Genomic DNA, 20,291 nt, shown 5'->3' with positions numbered 1-20,291 from the left:
CTTATCTCTCTTCATGGTCCAGATACATTTAAAAGACTGATGACCTCCACTACCACACCTGCTGGGTGGGATGTTTTTTTGCCATTATGAATAATTCTTAAAATTTTGACATTTCAGACTTATGTTCATGTTCAAATTACTTTTCATCTCATCCTAGAAAAATCCAATACCAATGATAAATGGCACATTTTTTTAACCACTGATGCCTAAATGTATGGTTGCTTAAATTCAATCAGTTTATAGTGCTATTTGGTACAAACTTGGCTTTCACAACTGATGTCTTATTTTTATACTAAGTCTCGTGGAAAAATGTGCATATAAACCAGAAAGCTTGCATCACATGTTATACTTCTGTTATAAACTGTCAGCTTACCCAGTACATTTACATTTGTTGTTTGTCATTACCTGATATGCAGGAGGGAGATGCTACAGTAATGCCATATAGGTGAGACCTCTGTTCTGGGAGAAACTCATCAGTGAACTTGCTACTGTCCTGGCTCAATGCTATAACTCCATCCCTGTTAACCCATTGAGGAATCATTGAAGACAATCATATACAGTACACAAAATCATTTTTATAGAAATCTCTTTAACATTGGTTTCAGATATGCTTATATGAATCTTTCTTAGTGGTTTGTGAGTTCATGCCATCTCAATTAAAACAGTCATTATAATGAATTCATAAAGCATGATAAACATGCCTATAAATATTTATGAAAAAGCATAACACATTATAGCCGTGTTTATTATGTATTACAATTGCCTTAATCTCATCTAAAATGCAATATAGATACAGTGGTACCTCAGTTCTCGAACTCATTAGAACGCGAATTTCTTAAAAGTCGAACCAACCAGTTCGAAACAAAATGAGCTAGAACTCGATCTGAATCTCAGAAATCAAACCATGAACGCCGACCTAAGATAACTTGTATGCGTGGGGAAATGAGTCATGCGGCACGTCTCAGCGGGAACAAAGGGTAACATCTCAGCCTCGCATTCGCTGTGATGGCATCGTGCATGTTTACACTAGCTGAATACATATATTTAGACAGTAAAAATATATTTAGACAATGATAGTAACAGTAATTATTATATAATAAAATACATTTTTAAAATAAAGATTTCTTATTAATTTAATATAAATAATAAACCATTAAAACATTTAATTATAATAATATTAATTTTCGTGCGGAGCAGGGACAGAATGGAGACAAAGGCGCAGACGTCAGGGTATCGGGGAATACGGGGTTTAATTACAGGTAAGGCAGGCAAAACGCAGACAGACAACACAATGACCGGACTGGGGAAACAAACAAACGCGGACAAAATACAGAGGACAAATGACAACAACCAGAAACAGCTGATCACACGGGGATTCCACACGGGTTTTTTTTTTTTTTTTTTTTAGCTTTACACATTGTTTGGATCAAGGGCGTAACTTTGGCTGGAACATTGGGGGGGTTGAGGTCTCCACCCATTACGGGGGAAACATGATTATTGGGGGGTTGTATTAGCTTGTTTTGATTTATTGGGGAGGCTACAACCCCCCATCCCCCCGTAATTTACGCCCATGGTTTGGATACATTTATTTTCTTACTTTACAAATTACTGTTTTGATAAATGTGCTTAGATGTGTTTAGTACAGTATATGCTCTTCTTGTTATATCAGGTTAATTTTGCCGGGAACCAATGAATTGGTTTTCCATTATTTTTTATGAGGAAAATTCGATTACAACTCGAACTTTTTAGGATTCGAAAGGATTAAATTTGAGTTCTGAGGTACCACTGTACCTTTATAACGCCGAGCAAATCATTCTTAATGCTTATAATGGCCATTATAATGTATTATAAAGGTAGTTCGTTATAGACGAGAGCTTCATAAAGCATTCATAATCCATAATAAACATGACTATAATGTGTTATGCCTTTTGAAAATATAGCCACGTTTCTAATGCTTTTATGAATGCATTATTTGTTATGAGTGTGTTTAGAAATTACTAAAAACATGGCCTTAAATGAAGTGTTACTAAGCTTTTTTTTTTGCCTTTTCCAAGTCAATTGTAGAATTTCCTTGAAAATGCAGAAACTTTGGATTTTGAATGCTATCATTGTTTTCATTTATTACACCTGATCACTGATATACAGTATTTAGCAAAGTGATTGTGAGTGGCTTTGACAGAATAGTGGAAGAACAAACATTTTGGCTGCAGCATAAGAACCTGGGAAATGGACACTAGGTCTCAGGAACTGTTACCACAGATGTGGATTTTGGCATTATATGTGTTCTTAAGGCTAAAACACTACAGAAGTTAATTTTGTACAATATGTATCACATTTTACATGATTTTAAATGCAGTCAAGTCTTAATACAAATCCAAATATGAATACATTGTACATACTCTAGCGGAAAACAATGTTTAAAAGAAAACATGCCTCATCTTGTATTCTTCTTGATTTGTATAGGAAAGTGATGGTATTACTTCAGTACTTTAATGTAAATATTTTTTGTGTAACAGATCAAAATGATTGTCATAGTATTATGAAGAACATAATAAGCGACAAATATAGATTTTTCCTCAGTGGTGAGTTGGGTTATCACTTCCATGTCAGTTTTCACCCAACTGATCTTTTACAAATGGAGGTACATGTTCATTTTTGTTATTCCTTAATAAGCTAAGACCCCAAGCAACATTCTGCCAGTCCAGACTGTCAGTTCTTGTTGGTCTATTTAATATTCACCAAAATGGCTGCTTTCATTGTTAGTTATGTTATTCACCTCCTACTTTCCCCTTTCCCCCCATCATCTGAAAAGGGAAATTTTCAGAAATTAAGCTTGCATTTTCCCCCCAAGATTCTCCATAGTTCTGTTTGCCTGTCAAACCAGTGATTCTAAACTTTATAGAATAATAATCTCATGATTTCACTTTCAGTTGTTATGTGTTCAAAGTACATTATAAAAGCAAGAAATTGCAGTTAGGTTTGCTTACCTCCTCCAGTCTGTGTAGTAGAAATGGTTGGCATAGAATACCATGCCGAAGGGGTAATTTACATTGCTGTGTATCACCCATCTTCCTGTCCCATCTGGTGCAATACATTCCAGACGTTTGGTACCTGACCATCACAGAGAAGGACACCTTAGTTGGCTGTCCATTACCAAGCTAAGATATGGCTAGTCAGTGCTAATACATAATGCTTTCCGACTCGTGAACTCGGAGGAATCGAAACAACCCCGAGCTCAGAATCCAAGATGGCTGCGCCCTTTATCAACAGAAGTTAAAGCTGTGAGTTCTGAGTTCCAACCTCCGAAGTAAATGGAATGCAGCATTAGCCTCTGTGTATGCTCCAACCTGGGATTCATTTCCAGTTTTTTTCAATATTCCCAAATATCAGTGACCATCACATTATTAGTGGAGGAGATTTCAGTCTGGTCCAGAATATGAAAAGTTTTTCATCTAGAAAGCTGGACTTGTCCAACTCGAGTCTTACCCTAAATGTTTGGGTTTAGCAGACCTGCAGAATCTGTTCACTATATGAAACCAGTTCAACATTTTCTAAAATTATAGTTATTGGTAATGACCTGTTAAATTGGGAGGAATGCCCCCCCCGATCTGAACCCGAGTGGTGTTTTGTTGTTGGATTTCTGTGCTCATCACGGATTGTCCATAATGAACACCATGTTCAAGCATAAGGGTGTCCATATGTGCACTTGGCACCAGGACACCCTAGGCCGCAGTTCGATGATCGACTTTGTGGTCGTCTCATCGGACTTGCGGCCGCATGTATTGGACACTCGGGTGAGGAGATGGGCGGAGCTGTCAACCGATCACCGCCTGGTGGTGGGTTGGCTCCGCTGGTGGGGGAGGAAGCCGGTCAGACCTGGCAGACCCAAGCGTATAGTGTGGGTCTGCTGGGAACGTCTGGTGGAATCCCCTGTCAGGTGCAGCATCAACACTGTTTATGGTGGGGATGGTGCGCTGTTGACCTCAGCTCGGGACGTTGTTGGGTCGGTGGAAGGAATACTTCGAAGACCTCCTCAATCCCACTGACACGCCTTCCAATGAGGAAGCAGAGAATCTCTGGGGCAGAGGTTGCTGAGGTGGTTAAAAAGCTCCTCGGTGGCCGGGCCCCGGGGATGTATGAGATCCGCCCGGAGTTCCTCAAGGCTCTGGATGTTGCGGGGCTGTCTTGGTTGACACGCATCTGCGGCATCGGGGGCGGTGCCTCTGGATTGGCAGACCAGGGTGGTGGTCCTCATCTTCAACAAGGGGGACCGGAGGGTGTGTTCCAACTATAGGGGGATCACACTTCTCAGCCTCCCTGGTAAGGTCCATTCGGGGGTGCTGGAGAGGAGGGTCCGTCGGATAGTCGAACCTCAGATTCAGGAGGAGCAGTGTGGTTTTTGCCCTGGCCGTGGAACAGTGGACCAGCTCTATACTCTCGGCAGGGTCCTGGAGGGTGCATGGGATTTTGTCCAACCAGTCTACATGTGCTTTGTGGACTTGGAGAAGGCATTCGACCGCGTCCCTCGGGGAGTCCTGTGGGGAGTGCTCCGGGAGTATGGGGTGCTGAACTGCCTTATAAGGGCTGTTCGGTCCCTGTACAACCGGTGTCAGAGCCTGGTCCGCATTGCCGGCAGTAAGTTGGACTCGTTCCCGGTGAGGGTTGGGCTCCGCCAGGGATGCCCTTTATCACCGATTCTGTTCATAACCTTTATGGACAGAATTTCTAGGCGCTGCCAGGGCACTGAGGGTGTCCGGTTTGGTGACCTCAGGATTAGGTCTCTGCTTTTTGCAGATGATGTGGTTCTGTTGGCCTCATCAGACCGTGACCTTCGGCTCTCACTGGAACAGTTCGCAGCCGAGTGTGAAGCAGCTGGAATGAAAATCAGCACCTCCAAATCCGAGACCATGGTCCTCGGCTGGAAAAGGGTGGAGTGCTCTCTCCGGGTCGGAGAGGGGGTCCTTCACCAAGTGGAGGAGTTTAAGTATCTCGGGGTCTTGTTCACGAGTGAGGGAAGGATGGAACGGGAGATCGACAGGCGGATCGGTGCAGCGTCAGCAGTGATGCGGGCGCTGCATCGTTCTGTCATGGTGAAGAAAGAGCTGAGCCAAAAGGCAAAGCTCTCGATTTACCAGTCGATCTACGTTCCTACCCTCACCTATGGTCAGTGAAATGCCTTCCTATTTCATGGTCCGAGATTGTTTCAGAAAGGTCCTATCATCAATAGAACCGGCGAGCTCCTTTTAAACACCAGCTGCAATATACTTCAGCGTATCATACCTTTGGTGTTTGTTAATAGGCAATAGCATTAGTATACCGCTAACCCATCAAAACAACAATGAGACAGTCAGTGATTCTCACAGCAGCCGTAAAACCAACAATACAGTCGTGTTTATGTCATATGTTTTTGTGCTTATTAAATTTAAGTGTTTCCAAAGATTAATCCCACAACAGTAATAAAATAAAAGTCTTGCTTTAACATAATAATAATAATAATAATAATTTTTTATTTTCGGTCCTCGAAAACAATATCCCATGCCAAACAAACATACAAACATATAAATAAGAAAACCGAAAAAGGTGTAGGCTGAACCCTTGCTTATTATGCCTACCCTTTATACATTCTTATCTGATGAACGACACTGTTTACTCAATTCGATGACACAAGAAAACTAAATTTCATAAGACATTTTCCAGATTATACAAACATTATTTAAAACATACATAATAACAGAAATACAAATTCCATCCATTACTGCAAAATTTAAACTGATACTTTTACAATTTAATTCTCATTCATATAATTATTTATAACCATACTTTTATACATTTTCTTAAATTCGCAAAGTGATTTACAAAGTTTTAGTTCCTTATCACATTTATTCCATAAATTAACCCCTTGGACAGATATACACCTATTTTTAACGTTAGTTCTTGCCCTGGCTTTTTTAAACATATACAGTACATACCTCTTAAATTATACTGACTTTCTCTTATTTTGAACAGCCTCTGAATACGATTCAGAAGTAAATTATTATAAACTTTATACATTATCTGGATTGTACACTCACATAAAGGATTATTAGGAACACCTGTTCAATTTCTCATTAATGGAATTATCTAATCAACCAATCACATGGCAGTTGCTTCAATGCATTTAGGGGTGTGGTCCTGGTCAAGACAATCTCCTGAACTCCAAACTGAATGTCAGAATGGGAAAGAAAGGTGATTTAAGCAATTTTGAGCGTGGCATGGTTGTTGGTGCCAGATGGGCCGGTCTGAGTATTTCACAATCTGCTCAGTTACTGGGATTTTCACGCACAACCATTTCTAGGGTTTACAAAGAATGGTGTGCAAAGGGAAAAACATCCAGTATGCGTCAGTCCTGTGGGCGAAAATGCCTTGTTGATGCTAGAGGTCAGAGGAGAATGGGCCGACTGATTCAAGCTGATAGAAGAGCAACTTTGACTGAAATAACCACTCGTTACAACCGAGGTATGCAGCAAAGCATTTGTGAAGCCACAACACGCACAACCTTGAGGCGGATGGGCTACAACAGCAGAAGACCACATCGGGTACCACTCATCTCCACTACAAATAGGAAAAAGAGGCTACAATTTGCACGAGCTCACCAAAATTGGTCAGTTGAAGACTGGAAAAATGTTGCCTGGTCTGATGAGTCTCGATTTCTGTTGAGACATTCAAATGGTAGAGTCAGAATTTGGCGTAAACAGAATGAGAACATGGATCCATCATGCCTTGTTACCACTGTGCAGGCTGGTGGTGGTGGTGTAATGGTGTGGGGGATGTTTTCTTGGCACACTTTAGGTCCCTTAGTGCCAATTGCGCATCGTTTAAATGCCACGGCCTACCTGAGCATTGTTTCTGACCATGTCCATCCCTTTATGACCACCATGTACCCATCCTCTGATGGCTACTTCCAGCAGGATAATGCACCATGTCACAAAGCTCGAATCATTTCAAATTGGTTTCTTGAACATGACAATGAGTTCACTGGCCCCCACAGTCACCAGATCTCAACCCAATAGAGCATCTTTGGGATGTGTTGGAACGGGAGCTTCGTGCCCTGGATGTGCATCCCACAAATCTCCATCAACTGCAAGATGCTATCCTATCAATATGGGCCAACATTTCTAAAGAATGCTTTCAGCACCTTGTTGAATCAATGTCACGTAGAATTAAGGCAGTTCTGAAGGCGAAAGTGGGTCAAACACCGTATTAGTATGGTGTTCCTAATAATCCTTTAGATGAGTGTATAGATTTGCCATAAGATTTCATGCGTGAGAGTCTGAAAGAGTTTGCAACCATGACACGTACTTTTTTTGTTTCATCTGAATTGATTTGTATAGAAAATAACCATATACAGTTGCTAAAAAGGGGAAACTTCGACCAACATGAAATCACCAATAAACGACTTCAATTTATTCAACATTTTATAAAATGCATACTACGTTAAAAAATTTCCAACTTTACGGTTTCAGGACAGAACAGCCACTCTATTATGAACATTATGGATTTTTGAGTGTTATTGGTGTTAATAACAGCAGCAAACATCACAATAGCGCAAACAAAAGGGATGCATACACCGAAGTAGTTCTTGCTTGTTCATTGGTGTGGGATCGCTATTTTTTCTTTTTGCTGCAATTGTTTTCATTATTACTTTAACTTGACACATAACATCTTTAAATTCTCATCCTTGCATTAGAATATAGACCAGTTAATACTGATGGTATCTCATGCTGCATCATATATTTTAAAATTACTACACACTGAATATTGAACTGAAGCTTGACATAAAAAAATTAAATTGCAAATCAAATCGTAATCGCAATTTCTGTCAAAAAAATCATGATTCGATATTTTCCCCAAATCGTGCAGCCCTAGTCTACAGAAAACTAGGCACTGCTCATCACCTGGCTAACACCAACCCTACTGTGAAGCATGGCAGCATCATGCTGTGGGGATATTTTTCTGCGGGAGGAACTGGGCGACTAGTCTGCATAGAGGGTAAGATGACAACAGCCAAATATAGAGAGATTCTTCAAGAAAAGAGTGCTCTGGAACTTTGATTATGGTGACGATTCATCTTACAACAGGACAATGACCTGAAGCACACAGCCAGGAGTGACTTCAGGAGCAGTCTGTGAATGTCCTTGAGTGGCCCAGCCAGAGCCCGGACTTGAATCCACCAAACACCTCTGGAACAACCTAAAAAATGGCTGTCTACCGGCGCTGCTCATCCAACCTGACTGGGCTTGAGAGGATCTGCAAGGAAGAATGGGAGAAAATCCCAAAAAACAGGTGTGCCAAACTTGTAGAGGCATACCCAAGAAGACTTGAGGCTGTGATTGCAGCCAAAGGTGCTTCAACAAAATATTAAGCCATGGTAAACATCACAGCTGTAAGATATTGAAGTTTGCGGATGACACGGCAGTGGTGGGATGCATCAGGAATGATGATGAATCCGCATACAGACAGGAGGTGGAGCATTTGGAGGACTGGTGCAGGAAAAATAATGATTTCCCCCCCCCTGCATGTCGGAGGAGCACCTGTGGAGGTAGTCTCCAGCTTCAAGTACTTGGGTGTACACCTCACCAGGGACCACACTTGGACTATAAATACATTGTCACTTATCAGGAAAGCCCATAAGTGCCTCTATTTCCTCAAGAAGCTGAGGTGAGCTGGACTCAGGAGTACAGTCCTGAACTCTTCCTACAGGTGTGCGGTGTGTGTGGTTCTCTCTTTCTGCATCACAGTATGGCATGCCAATTGCATGGCTGCAGAAAAGAAAGGACTGCACAAGGTAGTGAAGGCAGCTCAGAGAGTGGTGGGGAGTAGCTTACTCACCACCACTGACATTTACACCACCAGATTCAAGAGAAGGGCTTCATGCATTATAACTATAACCCTCCAGCAGACCAAAGGGACATATAACATATAACATGTGCAATACACTCATATGGGCAATGCTCATTATAACACAGTAACTAAGTTACATAGTTACATATTAAGGGGCAGCGTGTGGCTCAGTGAGCTAAGCCTATCTGCCTGTAATCACAAGGTTGCCGGTTTAAACCCAGCCTCAGCATGTCTGCGGGTCCTTGAGCAGGGGGATAGAAGTAATTTGTCAAACTATAGGCCAATCAGTCTAACTTGAATAACTGGTAAAGTTATGGAGGCTATAATCAAAGAGAAAATGGTAGATTACCTGGACTCAAATAACATTTTGAGGGATAGCCAACATGGATTTAGGAGAGGTAGATCCTGTTTAACAAATCTGTTGGAGTTTTTTGAGGACGCTACTCAGGAAGTTGATGATAAGAAGGCCTATGATGTCATCTACTTAGATTTCCAAAAGGCTTTTGATGTTGTCCCCCACAAGAGGCTCTTACTTAAACTCAAAGCGACAGGTATATTAGGAACTGTAGCGACCTGGATTGATAACTGGTTAACAGATAGAAAGCAGCGAGTATTTATAAGAGGCACAATGTCACAGTGGGCCTGCGTTCATAGTGGGGTACCGCAGGGTTCAATTTTAGGACCACTATTTTTCCTAATTTACATAAATGATATAGACACCAATATATACAGTAAACTGGTGAAATTTGCAGATGACACCAAGGTGGGTGGTGTAGCAGATACTGAACTAGCGGCTCAGCAGCTACAGAGGGATCTTGATTTAATTAGTGACTGGGCCGATACCTGGCAGATGAAATTTAACATAGACAAATGTAAGATACTCCATGTAGGGAGCAGAAATATAAAGTACAGGTATTTTATGGGACCTACTGAAATAAAGGTAGCTGATTATGAGAAAGACTGTGTATGTTGATGCTTCCATGTCTAATTCTCGCCAGTGCGGGGAAGCAATAAAAAAGACCAATAGAATGTTGGGGTATATCTCCAGGTGTGTGGAGTTTAAGTCAAGGGAGGTAATGCTAAGAGACCTCACCTAGAATATTGTGTACAGGTTTGGTCACCATATCTTAAAACGGACATTGCGGCCTTAGAAAAGGTGCAGCATAGGGCCACTAGAATGATTCCTGGTCTTAGAGGAATGTCATACGAGGAAAGGTTAGTTGAGCTAAATCTGTTCAGCCTCAAGCAAAGGAGACTGAGGGGGGACATGATCCAGGTCTATAAGATTCTAACAGGTTTGGATGCTGTTCAACCAAATAGTTACTTCAGCATTAGTTCAAATACAAGAAATGGTGGAAACTAGCGGGAGAACATTTCAAACTGGATTTAAGGAAGCACTTCTTTACACAGCGTGTAGTCAGAGTATGGAATAGTCTTCCTGATAACGTAGTGCAAGCTGAATCTTTGGGTTCCTTTAAATCAGAGCTAGATAAGATTTTAACAACTCTGAGCTATTAGTTAAGTTCTCCCCAAGCGAGCTCGATGGGCCAAATGGCCTCCTCTCGTTTATATAGTTCTTATGTTATTATGTAAGGCCCTTAACCCCCAGCTCCCTGGGCGCCCCAACAGGTGGCTGCCCTTCGCAGACAACTTACTCTACAAAGAGCAAGTTGAGGGAGGCGTAAAGACAATTTCCCCACGGGAATTAATAAAGTATCGATGATTAGTAGTGCAACGGATCACTGTTGATCCGTGATCCGAACCGATCCCTCTCCACGGTTCGGCACGCACGTGATTCGAAAAAATCATAGCCAGCGATAGTGGTCCGAGCAGAGGAGCTTGAGAAACCTCCAGCATCACTTAAATCTCACGTGTGGAAGCATTTTGGCTTCCCTGTTAAGTATATTGATGGGAAAAGGGTGGTGGATAAAACCACCACAGTTTGTCAACAGTGTGGCATGAGGAAGCCATATGAGACTGGCAACACGTCGGGCATGGCCGCTCATTTGAAACGACATCACCCTGGTGTGACAGGAGCTAAGACAAAGGCTGCGCAACAACCGCTGATATCCGCGGCATTTAAGCAGCCCTTTGCTGCCCAATCCGACCGGGCTAAAGCTATTACAAAAGCTATTGGGGTGTTTATAGATGTTATAAGCTCACGTCTGCTTTGCTTTCTTTCTTCTTTTTTGATGATGTGGACATAAGCTAGTTTCTATTTCATTCTCCATGTTCAAAGTAAGAAGCAATGATAGGCCTACCTTAAATTGCATTTTAAGTTGTTTTTGATTGTGTCCACATTAAAGGAAATAATGATCATGCCCTATATTGCACCTTAATTTGTTCTTATATAATTGCGTGGAATGAGTCTTGAGTTGAATGTTTTTTAATGGGCAAAAAATACTTAAATACACCACTAATGATTAGTACTTAAATTATTATCACCACCTACCGTAGTGATATTTAACACATGCAAAAAGCCCATATGTGCAATGCTCATTATAACACAGTAACTAAGTTATTACTATTATATAGTAAATTACCTGGATCCGTTTAGGTTGCATCCATGTCTGCTTCTGCACATCGGACACTGTACATACTGCTAATTTATAATCCATACTTTATACTTCTATACCTTTATATTTAATTTTCATCTTTATATTTAAAAGTACTTAATTTCGCTCCACGGCATGTGCGAACATGTGCGGAACGACAATAAAGTTCTTGAATCTTGAATCTACTTATGAAACACTGGATTAACAAGCTTTTGGCAATAACAAAATTTGCACATCTTTCTAAAAAGTTGGTTTTTGCCTTGTCATTATGGGGGACTCTGTGTAGATTTTTGAGGAACAACTATACTCCAATCAAAATAAGTACAGGTACATAAAATGTGGAAAAAGTGAAGGGGTGTAAATACTTTCTGGCAGCACTGTATGCATATGATTACATTATTGGCCACTGCTATCACTGTTTTCCCACTGCATATGTGTATTTTAGTTTGTAATTTTAGCCAACACGAGTTTTTTCAAGAACGCATAAGTCACATTGTTTCAGGACTGACTGTAACTTGTTTTGTGTAAAATGATGCAGGTGTTACTGTATTGGCAGGCTGTATTGGATTTTTATGCAATTCTGGGTAAATTCTTTGATAAGAAAAAAAAGTGAACATGAAACATATTTTGAATACTTTACAGATCATTAAATGAAGAATGCTCATACCTGCATCTGCCCAACAAAGGTGCTTGGACACTGGGTTGAAGGTTAGGGCATTGGGTAATCCAATCCCATCCTGGACCAAAATCCTTCTGTTCTGGCCCTCAACAGTTGACTGCTCGATTTTTGGAGCATCTCTATTCCAGTCTGTCCAAAAGAGGATTCTGCAGAAACACACACAAGCGTAGTTGTAGTTTACATGGAAACCTGCTGGTTACTACTGACAAAGCAGTGATTGTTGGTTATTTTAATATTCACATGGAGAATGACAGTGATCCTTTAGCAACAACGTTTGCTGCTATTCTTGACTCTCTTGGTGTGTGTCAGAATGTAGTTGGGGCTACTCATGCCTGTAACCACACCCTGGATTTGATTATTAGCCATGGTGTCCTGGTGGAGCATGTATGTATTATCCCTCAGAATCCTCTACTTTCAGATCATTACTTGTTAATATTTGAAATACAGTATATCCTCCCTTTGGCCTCAGCTCCAAAGTACAGTATCAGACGTTCCATACCCTCATAATCTACAACGTTTCTTGACCAATTTTAACAGTCCTTCAACCTTAAAGCTGAAGCCTCAAGTGAAAATGAACATGAGCAGGTAATTGTGAACATGGAGAACTTCTTTCGGAGCACTCTAGATCTTATAGCTCCACTTAAGAAGATAAAGCATAGAGATAAGAAATCTGCCCCCTGGTACTATGATCATAAGTGTGAACTTGATGCAAGCTAGAGTGCAAATGGCACTCAATTAAACTCAACTAAAGATTTCAGATCTGCCTGGAAAGAGAGCTTCTCTAAGTACAGACAAGCACTAGCGACTGCTAGATCTGTGTACCTCTCCAGACTAATAGAAGAGAACAAAAACAATCCTAAATTCCTGTTTGAATCTGCGTCCAGGTTAACACAGAATACTTCAATGTTAAACTCACAAGTCCTACAAGCTCTTACAGTGATGACTATTGCATTTTTAATGGTAAAACAACTAGGATTAGACAGACTATCCAGAACTGGTAGCTACATACAGCTACCAGCCTTCTGCTAGTCCTATTTGTACTGATAATGACACCTTTGAATCTTTCTTTCTTGTTAAACAATCAGAACTTTTGAGCATAATTTCCTCCTGCAAACCTTCTTCTTGCCCTGTAGACCCAATTCCTACAAAACTGCTTAAGGAGATTGCACTACTGATTAGCACTGCCCTGTTAAACTTGTTAAACTCGTATCTTAAGCTTGGATATGTTAGAAAACCTTTTAAAATAGCTGTTATTAGATCTGTTCTATATAAATACAATATTATAAGTATAAATACGTATAAGTATAAATACAATCTTGACCCAAGTGATTTGGGAAATGATAGACCAATCTGAAATCTTCCTTTCATTTCACCTATCCTGGAAAAAGTATTTGTTCATCAGCTGTCTTCCTTGCCACAGAAAAATAATGCTAATGGATAATATTGGTATGGTTTAGACCAAACCATAGTACAGAAACATCTTTAATCAAAGTAACAAATTATTTGTTTATGGCTTCTGACTATGACTGTATATCCTTATTGGTGTTACTAGATCTAACTGCAGCATTCCATACTGTGGACCATAATATTCTCTAGGACTGGCTAGAATCTGTGGTTAGCATTTAGGGGATAGCTCTCTCTTGGTTTTGCTGTTATTTAACTGAACGTTAATAGTTTGTCCAAATGAATTTTCCAAGCACACGAAAGTCAAATATGGTGTCCACAGGGATCAGTGCTAGGCCTGCCACAGCTCACTTTATATATGCTACCACTTGGTATCATTATTAGAAATCATGGTGTTGGGTTCCACTGTTATGCTGATCATACACAGTGTGTGTGTGTGTGTGTGAGTGTGTGCGTGTGTGTGCGCTGTCCAAAACAATTATTCTTTTAACGATTAATCTAGCGATTATTTTTTCGTTTATTCGACTAATCTAACAACTAATAAGCAATTATTTTCAAGTTAGCCATTTCATACAATTCACCCTCTCCCACGCACACAAATCTGAAATTCTCATTAACATTTCAATTAATTAAAACATTTCTTAAACATTAGAGCATTATTACAAAAAAGGTGTCATGACTGAAGTATTCAGCCATGTCGCCTCGTGCACGGGGGGGTGGGGCGGGCGGCAAATTTCCTTTTTGCAGGGTGGTGGTAGATGTCTCATTAATATTTATGAGAGAAGTGCTATATGATTGGCCAGTGCATGCCTTACAAAATAGTGCGGCACTGCTGGCACTGGCGATATTAGAGAAAACTATATTGGAATTCAGTCTATAATTGATATAGTTTTAATGGTGCCAGTGTTACGTGTGTGTGTCCAGTCCATCTCTCCATCGGATCCCATTCCATCAAGCTGCTGATTCCGGTTCCGTATTTTCCATCTCTCTACACAAGCCATGCCAAAACTGGATCAATTGGTTATCATCGCCTCGTTCCCGTTTCCCGCCTCTACAGCCCCGGATGATAAAAGACGCCTGCACACCCCATCTCCCAGCTCTTGCTCGTGATTTGTATTTGCTTTGCCTTTTGCTATTGTATTTTTGGATTTACTGTTACGACCCGTTTTGGCTTTCGACTTTCGCGTTTTTGGTTTTCGATTTGGTTTTGGTTGCTCGGCTTGGATTGATTTACCCGTGTTTTGACTATTGCCTGATTATCGACTATTCTTAGGATTTCGGATTGGTTTTGTTTGCTTGTGTTATATATATATATATATAATATTTCTTTTTTTGTATGTGTGTGTGTATGGGGATAAGGGTTGTAGGGAGTGACTGCCATTTGTTTTCTGACGTGTACGGCATTTTTGTCCCTGTTTTGTGATTAGCGAGGGTTAGGATAGCGTTTGTCTTTTGTTTCACTTTTGTTTTTGGTTAGGGAAGTTCGTCGGTACGCGGTTAGTTAATTCACTGGATTTTGTTTATTGTTTTGGCCGGTGTCACTCCTGAAGCTCGCCTTTTCCCCTGAAATACACAGTGTTACCATCATCATCGCCTTGGGTGTTGATTATTCCCTCACCTCCTTCTCCTCTACCTCCCGACTCCCTGTTCCCCGTTTCCCGAACCATATTGCTGTTTACGCCCCGTCCCTAGACCGGGACGTAACACCAGTAGTGAAACAACTAGCCAGCTTATTAGCAGAATAACTTTGTATTATAAATGAAAACCATGCCACAGGTCCAATAAATAAAATATTGTAGCTCTTGAGTGGCAAAGAGATCATCAGGTGGACAGTAAAGTTCAGTTATTAGTAGACTGTTTTATTGCACGATTCTTAAAAGGACAGCGTTAACGTGCTCCCGAAGGAATAAAGTACTTTCCCTTACAATACGTTTAGCTGATCACTTAATGCATTGCAGTTACAAAACATTTTACGTAGTTTTACACAACGCGTCGACACTAAAATTCCACGTCGACGCATTTTTATAATCAACATTGTCGATTACATCGAATTATCATTCCAGCCCTAATATATATATACACAGTGGTACCTCGGAACTCGAACTTAATCCCTTCAGAATTGAATCCTAAAAAGTTCGAGATCTGATCGAATTTTCCCCATAAGGAATAATGGAAAACCAATTAATTGGTTCCCGGCCCCAAAAAATTACACCTTCCATCCATCCATTTTCTCCCGCTTATCCAAGGTCGGGTCGCGGGGGCAGCAGTCTCAGCAGGGAAACCCAGACTTCCCTCTCCCCGGCCATTTCCTCCAGCTCCTCTGGGGGAATCCCGAGGCGTTCCCAGGCCAGCCGAGAGACATAGTCCCTCCAGCGTGTCCTGGGTCTTCCCCGGGGCCTCCTCCCAGTGGGACATGCCCGGAACACCTCACCAGGGAGGCGCCCAGGAGGCATCCTAATCAGATGCCCGAGCCACCTCATCTGACTCCTCTCAATGCGGAGGAGCAGCGGCTCTACTCTGAGTCCCTCCCGAATGACCGAGCTCCTCACCCTATCTCTAAGGGAGAGCCCAGCCACCCTGCGGAGGAAACTCATTTTGGCCGCTTGCACTCGCGATCTCGTTCTTTCGACACCTAAATATGTCTTTTTTAGCATTTAAACACAAAATGATCCAGATAAAACAAGAAGAGCATATACTGTACTAAACACATCTAAGCACATTTATCAAAACAGTAATTTGTAAAGTAAGAAAATAAATGTATCCAAACAAGTAAAAAAAAAAACAATGGGCCTCATTCACCAATATTTTCTTAAGAATTCTCTTAAATTTGTTCCTGCAAAATTTGTTAAGAACAACCTACAGATTCATGATGTGTTCTTACTGTAAGTAGCAGAATTGTTCACACCTTTGTTCTTAAGAATAGTGAATCCCACGTCTTCGTAACTGAAAGCGCGTGATAGTTTGTCCTAATTAGCATAGGGAAACGCCCTGCAATTTCCCATAAAAGGGCATGAGACTGTAGGGCTCTGTGCAAGGAATGGCAAAGAGACGCACAGGTTGTGAGCTGCTTGGCACTAAGAGGAAAAAAAACTTTAGTAATGCTGAAGTAGAAGTATTAATACAGTAAAATCCCAATATAGTGGACTCGCTTATAACGGAATCTCATCTATAACGAACAAGGTCCGCTGGTTCCGGCCGTGCGCCTTTAAGAACATGCAGAAAAAGTATTGGATATAGCGGACTCGCATTTAACGGAACTTCGCTTATAACGGACAAATAATTTAATCCCCAGCGCCACTTTTAGCTGTAGTTTTGTTCGACTATAATGGACATGCAGCTCCGCTGACAAGGCACATGGCGTGTCGGTGATATCCAGCGCAGATATGTAGTCGGGATTATTAATAGTCACGCATCTGCTGAGGTAAAGTTGGATTACTACATGTACAATATAATAATTTATAATAATTTAATGGGGTGTGGCATGAGTAAATGTTGTCCTGTAGTTGTGTTCTGGGCATACAGCAACTCTGCATATAACGGACTTTGGATATAACGGACTGTTTTGCCAGGTCCCTTGAAGTCCGTTATAACTGGATCTTACTGTACAGGAGGTAAATGCAAATAGACACATGTTATTTAGTAGCGTAACCAGTGGATATAAAGCCCCAAAGAAAGCTGATACATGGAAAGATATCACCTTCTCTGTGAACGCTGTGTGCCAAATAAATCTAAATGATCTTCAAACACGTGTTCCCTTCTCAGAGCACGACTGGCAAGCTCTTCAAGGAATAACTGAAATGCCATTTTGATAGCAAGACCAATGCGCAGAAACAGACCTATTTATAATCCGCATGATCGCCGTTACTACCATGAAAATAATTTTACAATTTAAAATTATTTTTTATATTTTACTTTTATAAATTATTCAAATACTTTCACTTTATGAACTGTAGAATGAACAAAACTGCTATAACCGATTATTTTGAACAAACTATCATTACTCAAATGTGCGTACGAATGGTCTTGAGTGTGCGTAGATTCTGTTCTTAGCTAAGAACAAATTCAGATAAGAAAACATTGGTGTATGTCAGAATCTTCATAAAAAAGTGCGTATGTGGGGATTAAGAACAAATTTGTTCGTAAGAATGGTTGGTGAATGAGGCCCAATGTATCCTACCCCGATATTCCGTTCCTTTCATGTGCCATGCCCCCTCGTTAACCCCGTGTGGAATCCCTGTGTGATCAGCTGTTTCTGGTTGTTGTCATTAGTCCTCTGTATTTCGTCCGTGTTTCCCCAGTCCGGTCATTGTATTGTCCGTCTGCGTTTTGCCTGCCTTACCTGTAATTAAACCCCGTATTCCCCGATACCCTGATGTCTGCGCCTTTGTCTCCATTCTGTCCCCACTCGGCATGACAATATTATTATAATTAAATGTATTAATGGTTTATTATTTATATTAAAATAATTAATAAGAAATCTTTATTTTTTAAATGTATTTTATTGTATAATAATATTCACTGTTACTGTCTATCATTGTCTAAATGTAATTTTATTGTCTAAATATATGTATTCAGCTAGTGTAAACATGCACGATGCTATCACAGCGAATGCGAGGCTGAGACTGAAGCTTTACGCTTTGCTTCCGCTGACAAACATGTCACGTGACTCATTTCCCCGCACGTACAAGTTATCTTAGGTCAGCGTTCACGGTTTGACTTATATATATATACGCACACACACACACATACTAGTACAGGCATCGCAGGCAGCAGGGTAGGCAGAATATCTTGATATTTAGAAGACTGTCTACTAGACATCCAGTGTTGGATAGCAAAAAAATCCTTATGAGAAACACAATAAAACAGAACTTGGTGGTCTTCCTACTCAGCTTAACACAATGGTCAGAGATCTTGGTTTCAGAGCATTCTCTTATATTGCTGTGGAACAGTCTTCCAGTGGATGTGTAAGATTCAGGCTCACTCTCAATGTTCAAGTCCAGACTAAAAACACACTTTTTTAGTCTAGTATATTAAAGTGACTCTAGCTCTGGCTCTAGCTAACTGCTCACTCCCAGTTAGAGCTATAGTGTGAGGTGCAGAACTGAGTGGGGATTGGTGTATTTCGCTTTGGATGTCGCTTTGGATGAATTGAACTGTCAGTGCTGTCACTGTAGCTCTATATCCTCTTGTGGAATTGGAATGCTGATGATTCAGGGTCTCCCCATGTCTGCGTTCCCACTTCCCTCTCCCTCCCTCTTATACTGCCATAGCCATATCTGCCGGAGCTTACATATTGCACTCACCTAAATGTTTCTAGTCTCCCCTACTTTGGCTAATGGCACTTTATATTTCCTCTACCCCTTCCGGGGTGTGCTGTCTGGAGATCACAAAATATCAAGATTCTGCCTACCCTGCTGCCTGCAATGTGAACATGGCGTGACAGCCCATCCCATTTTTGCTTACAGTGAAAATTACAGCAGCAAATTCTTAGACCACCTTTTCTGTGGTGCCCTGCTGGAGCTGTTATTTTTTGGCCCCAGGGCCAGTTTTTTTTTTTTTAGGTGGATGTGCGCCAGAGGTTTTTTTCCATTTTTTTCAATTTGTTATAACACATAGTTATACAGTTAATCTAATAAACGGTTTAACTTAAAAAGAATGGCTACCCATTATATGTATTTTTATAAAGGGGCACCTTCTGCATGGAAATTTGAATGGAAATGATTATTTATATGCTTATAATTTATTACAATTATCTACATATTGAAAAAATTCTAGCTCATCCCATACTAGGCATGCATATAATAAATCTATGAATGTTACAGAAGATGAAATCACTACATTTCCTTAAATTTTAGGTGTAAGGTTTAAATTTTTCTGTAGAGAACAATTTAGTAAAACATACCCACTGGTAGAGTCCACAATTATGGCACGTGGGTTGACCAATTCAGTGTCAAACAAGACTCTTCTTCTACTGCCATCCAAATTAGACGTTTCAATCTTGTCTAAACCACTGTCAACCCAAAACATTGTACTCCGGAATGCATCCACAGCCAGACCTTCTGGAATGGTAAGCCCTGCAGAAATTTCATTACTTAATTGCTGTTTTTGTTCATAAAACATTCTTTCCTGTGACAATGAATAATAAATGAATTTCAGTTCTGAATGTGAAAATGGAATTGAATTGAAATTTAATTATTTGAATTCCCTGCGTTCAAAGCCACCTGTATTGACGACAGTCTCAGGTTCTGCCCCAGGCTCTAGACTGGCTCTGTTGATTGTCCGTCCAGCGAGATCTGTCCAATAAATCTTTTTGTCCCTACAGTTGTAATCAATCCCAACCACAATAGAGCCCTACAAGAAGAAACAACACAAGGTAGTACATTGATCAATATGTACACATAAATGCTGTTAACCTGTCATTTACTTTCCAAGCAGTCGTGTATTCAATCCAAAACTTAACGCAATCTTTTCTGATTACTCTGCTGTATTGTATCTAGGCGAAGGTGTACTGAAGATAAAAACAACATATTACGTGAAGTGCCGGCAGGATAGAGGCCTTTCCTGTTTCCATCCTGGTACCATTAAGTGGCAGTGCTCCGATTTGCTGGCCCTGGGCATAAAGCAGACTAGTTGCTGATATAGAGGGTGTCATGTCAGGAGGAGGTACTGGGTACATGGTGGGGGGAGCCTCAGTTGGAATACCTGTACATCACAGCAGATTTACATTTTACATTTATTTGATCCTAGGGGAAATTTCTTTAAGCAGTCAGATG

General features: G+C 40.7%; 1 protein-coding gene across 6 annotated transcripts in view; it reads right to left on the bottom strand.

Moving 5' to 3' along the window:
- The window catches only part of LOC111839133 (nidogen-2-like), a 69,619-nt gene that overhangs the window by 530 nt on the left and 48,798 nt on the right, over nucleotides 1-20,291 (bottom strand). For 3 of the 6 annotated variants that reach the window (XM_072698950.1, XM_072698951.1, XM_072698952.1), the window contains 6 exons: nucleotides 20,051-20,220; nucleotides 19,740-19,869; nucleotides 19,421-19,592; nucleotides 12,103-12,260; nucleotides 2,988-3,111; nucleotides 406-518 (listed from right to left, as the gene is read on the bottom strand). In XM_072698950.1, coding sequence (XP_072555051.1) covers nucleotides 406-518; nucleotides 2,988-3,111; nucleotides 12,103-12,260; nucleotides 19,421-19,592; nucleotides 19,740-19,869; nucleotides 20,051-20,220 — 867 coding nt within the window. Of the gene's footprint in view, nucleotides 1-405; nucleotides 519-2,987; nucleotides 3,112-5,484; nucleotides 8,287-12,102; nucleotides 12,261-19,420; nucleotides 19,593-19,739; nucleotides 19,870-20,050; nucleotides 20,221-20,291 lie in introns of those variants that run through there. The other 3 variants (XM_072698953.1, XM_072698954.1, XM_072698955.1) reach the window with 3 other exon arrangements.

Source organism: Paramormyrops kingsleyae, chromosome 14 (genome assembly GCF_048594095.1).
Source record: "Paramormyrops kingsleyae isolate MSU_618 chromosome 14, PKINGS_0.4, whole genome shotgun sequence".
In the NCBI taxonomy this organism is placed as follows: domain Eukaryota; kingdom Metazoa; phylum Chordata; class Actinopteri; order Osteoglossiformes; family Mormyridae; genus Paramormyrops; species Paramormyrops kingsleyae.
This window is presented reverse-complemented; position numbering and strand designations above follow the sequence as displayed.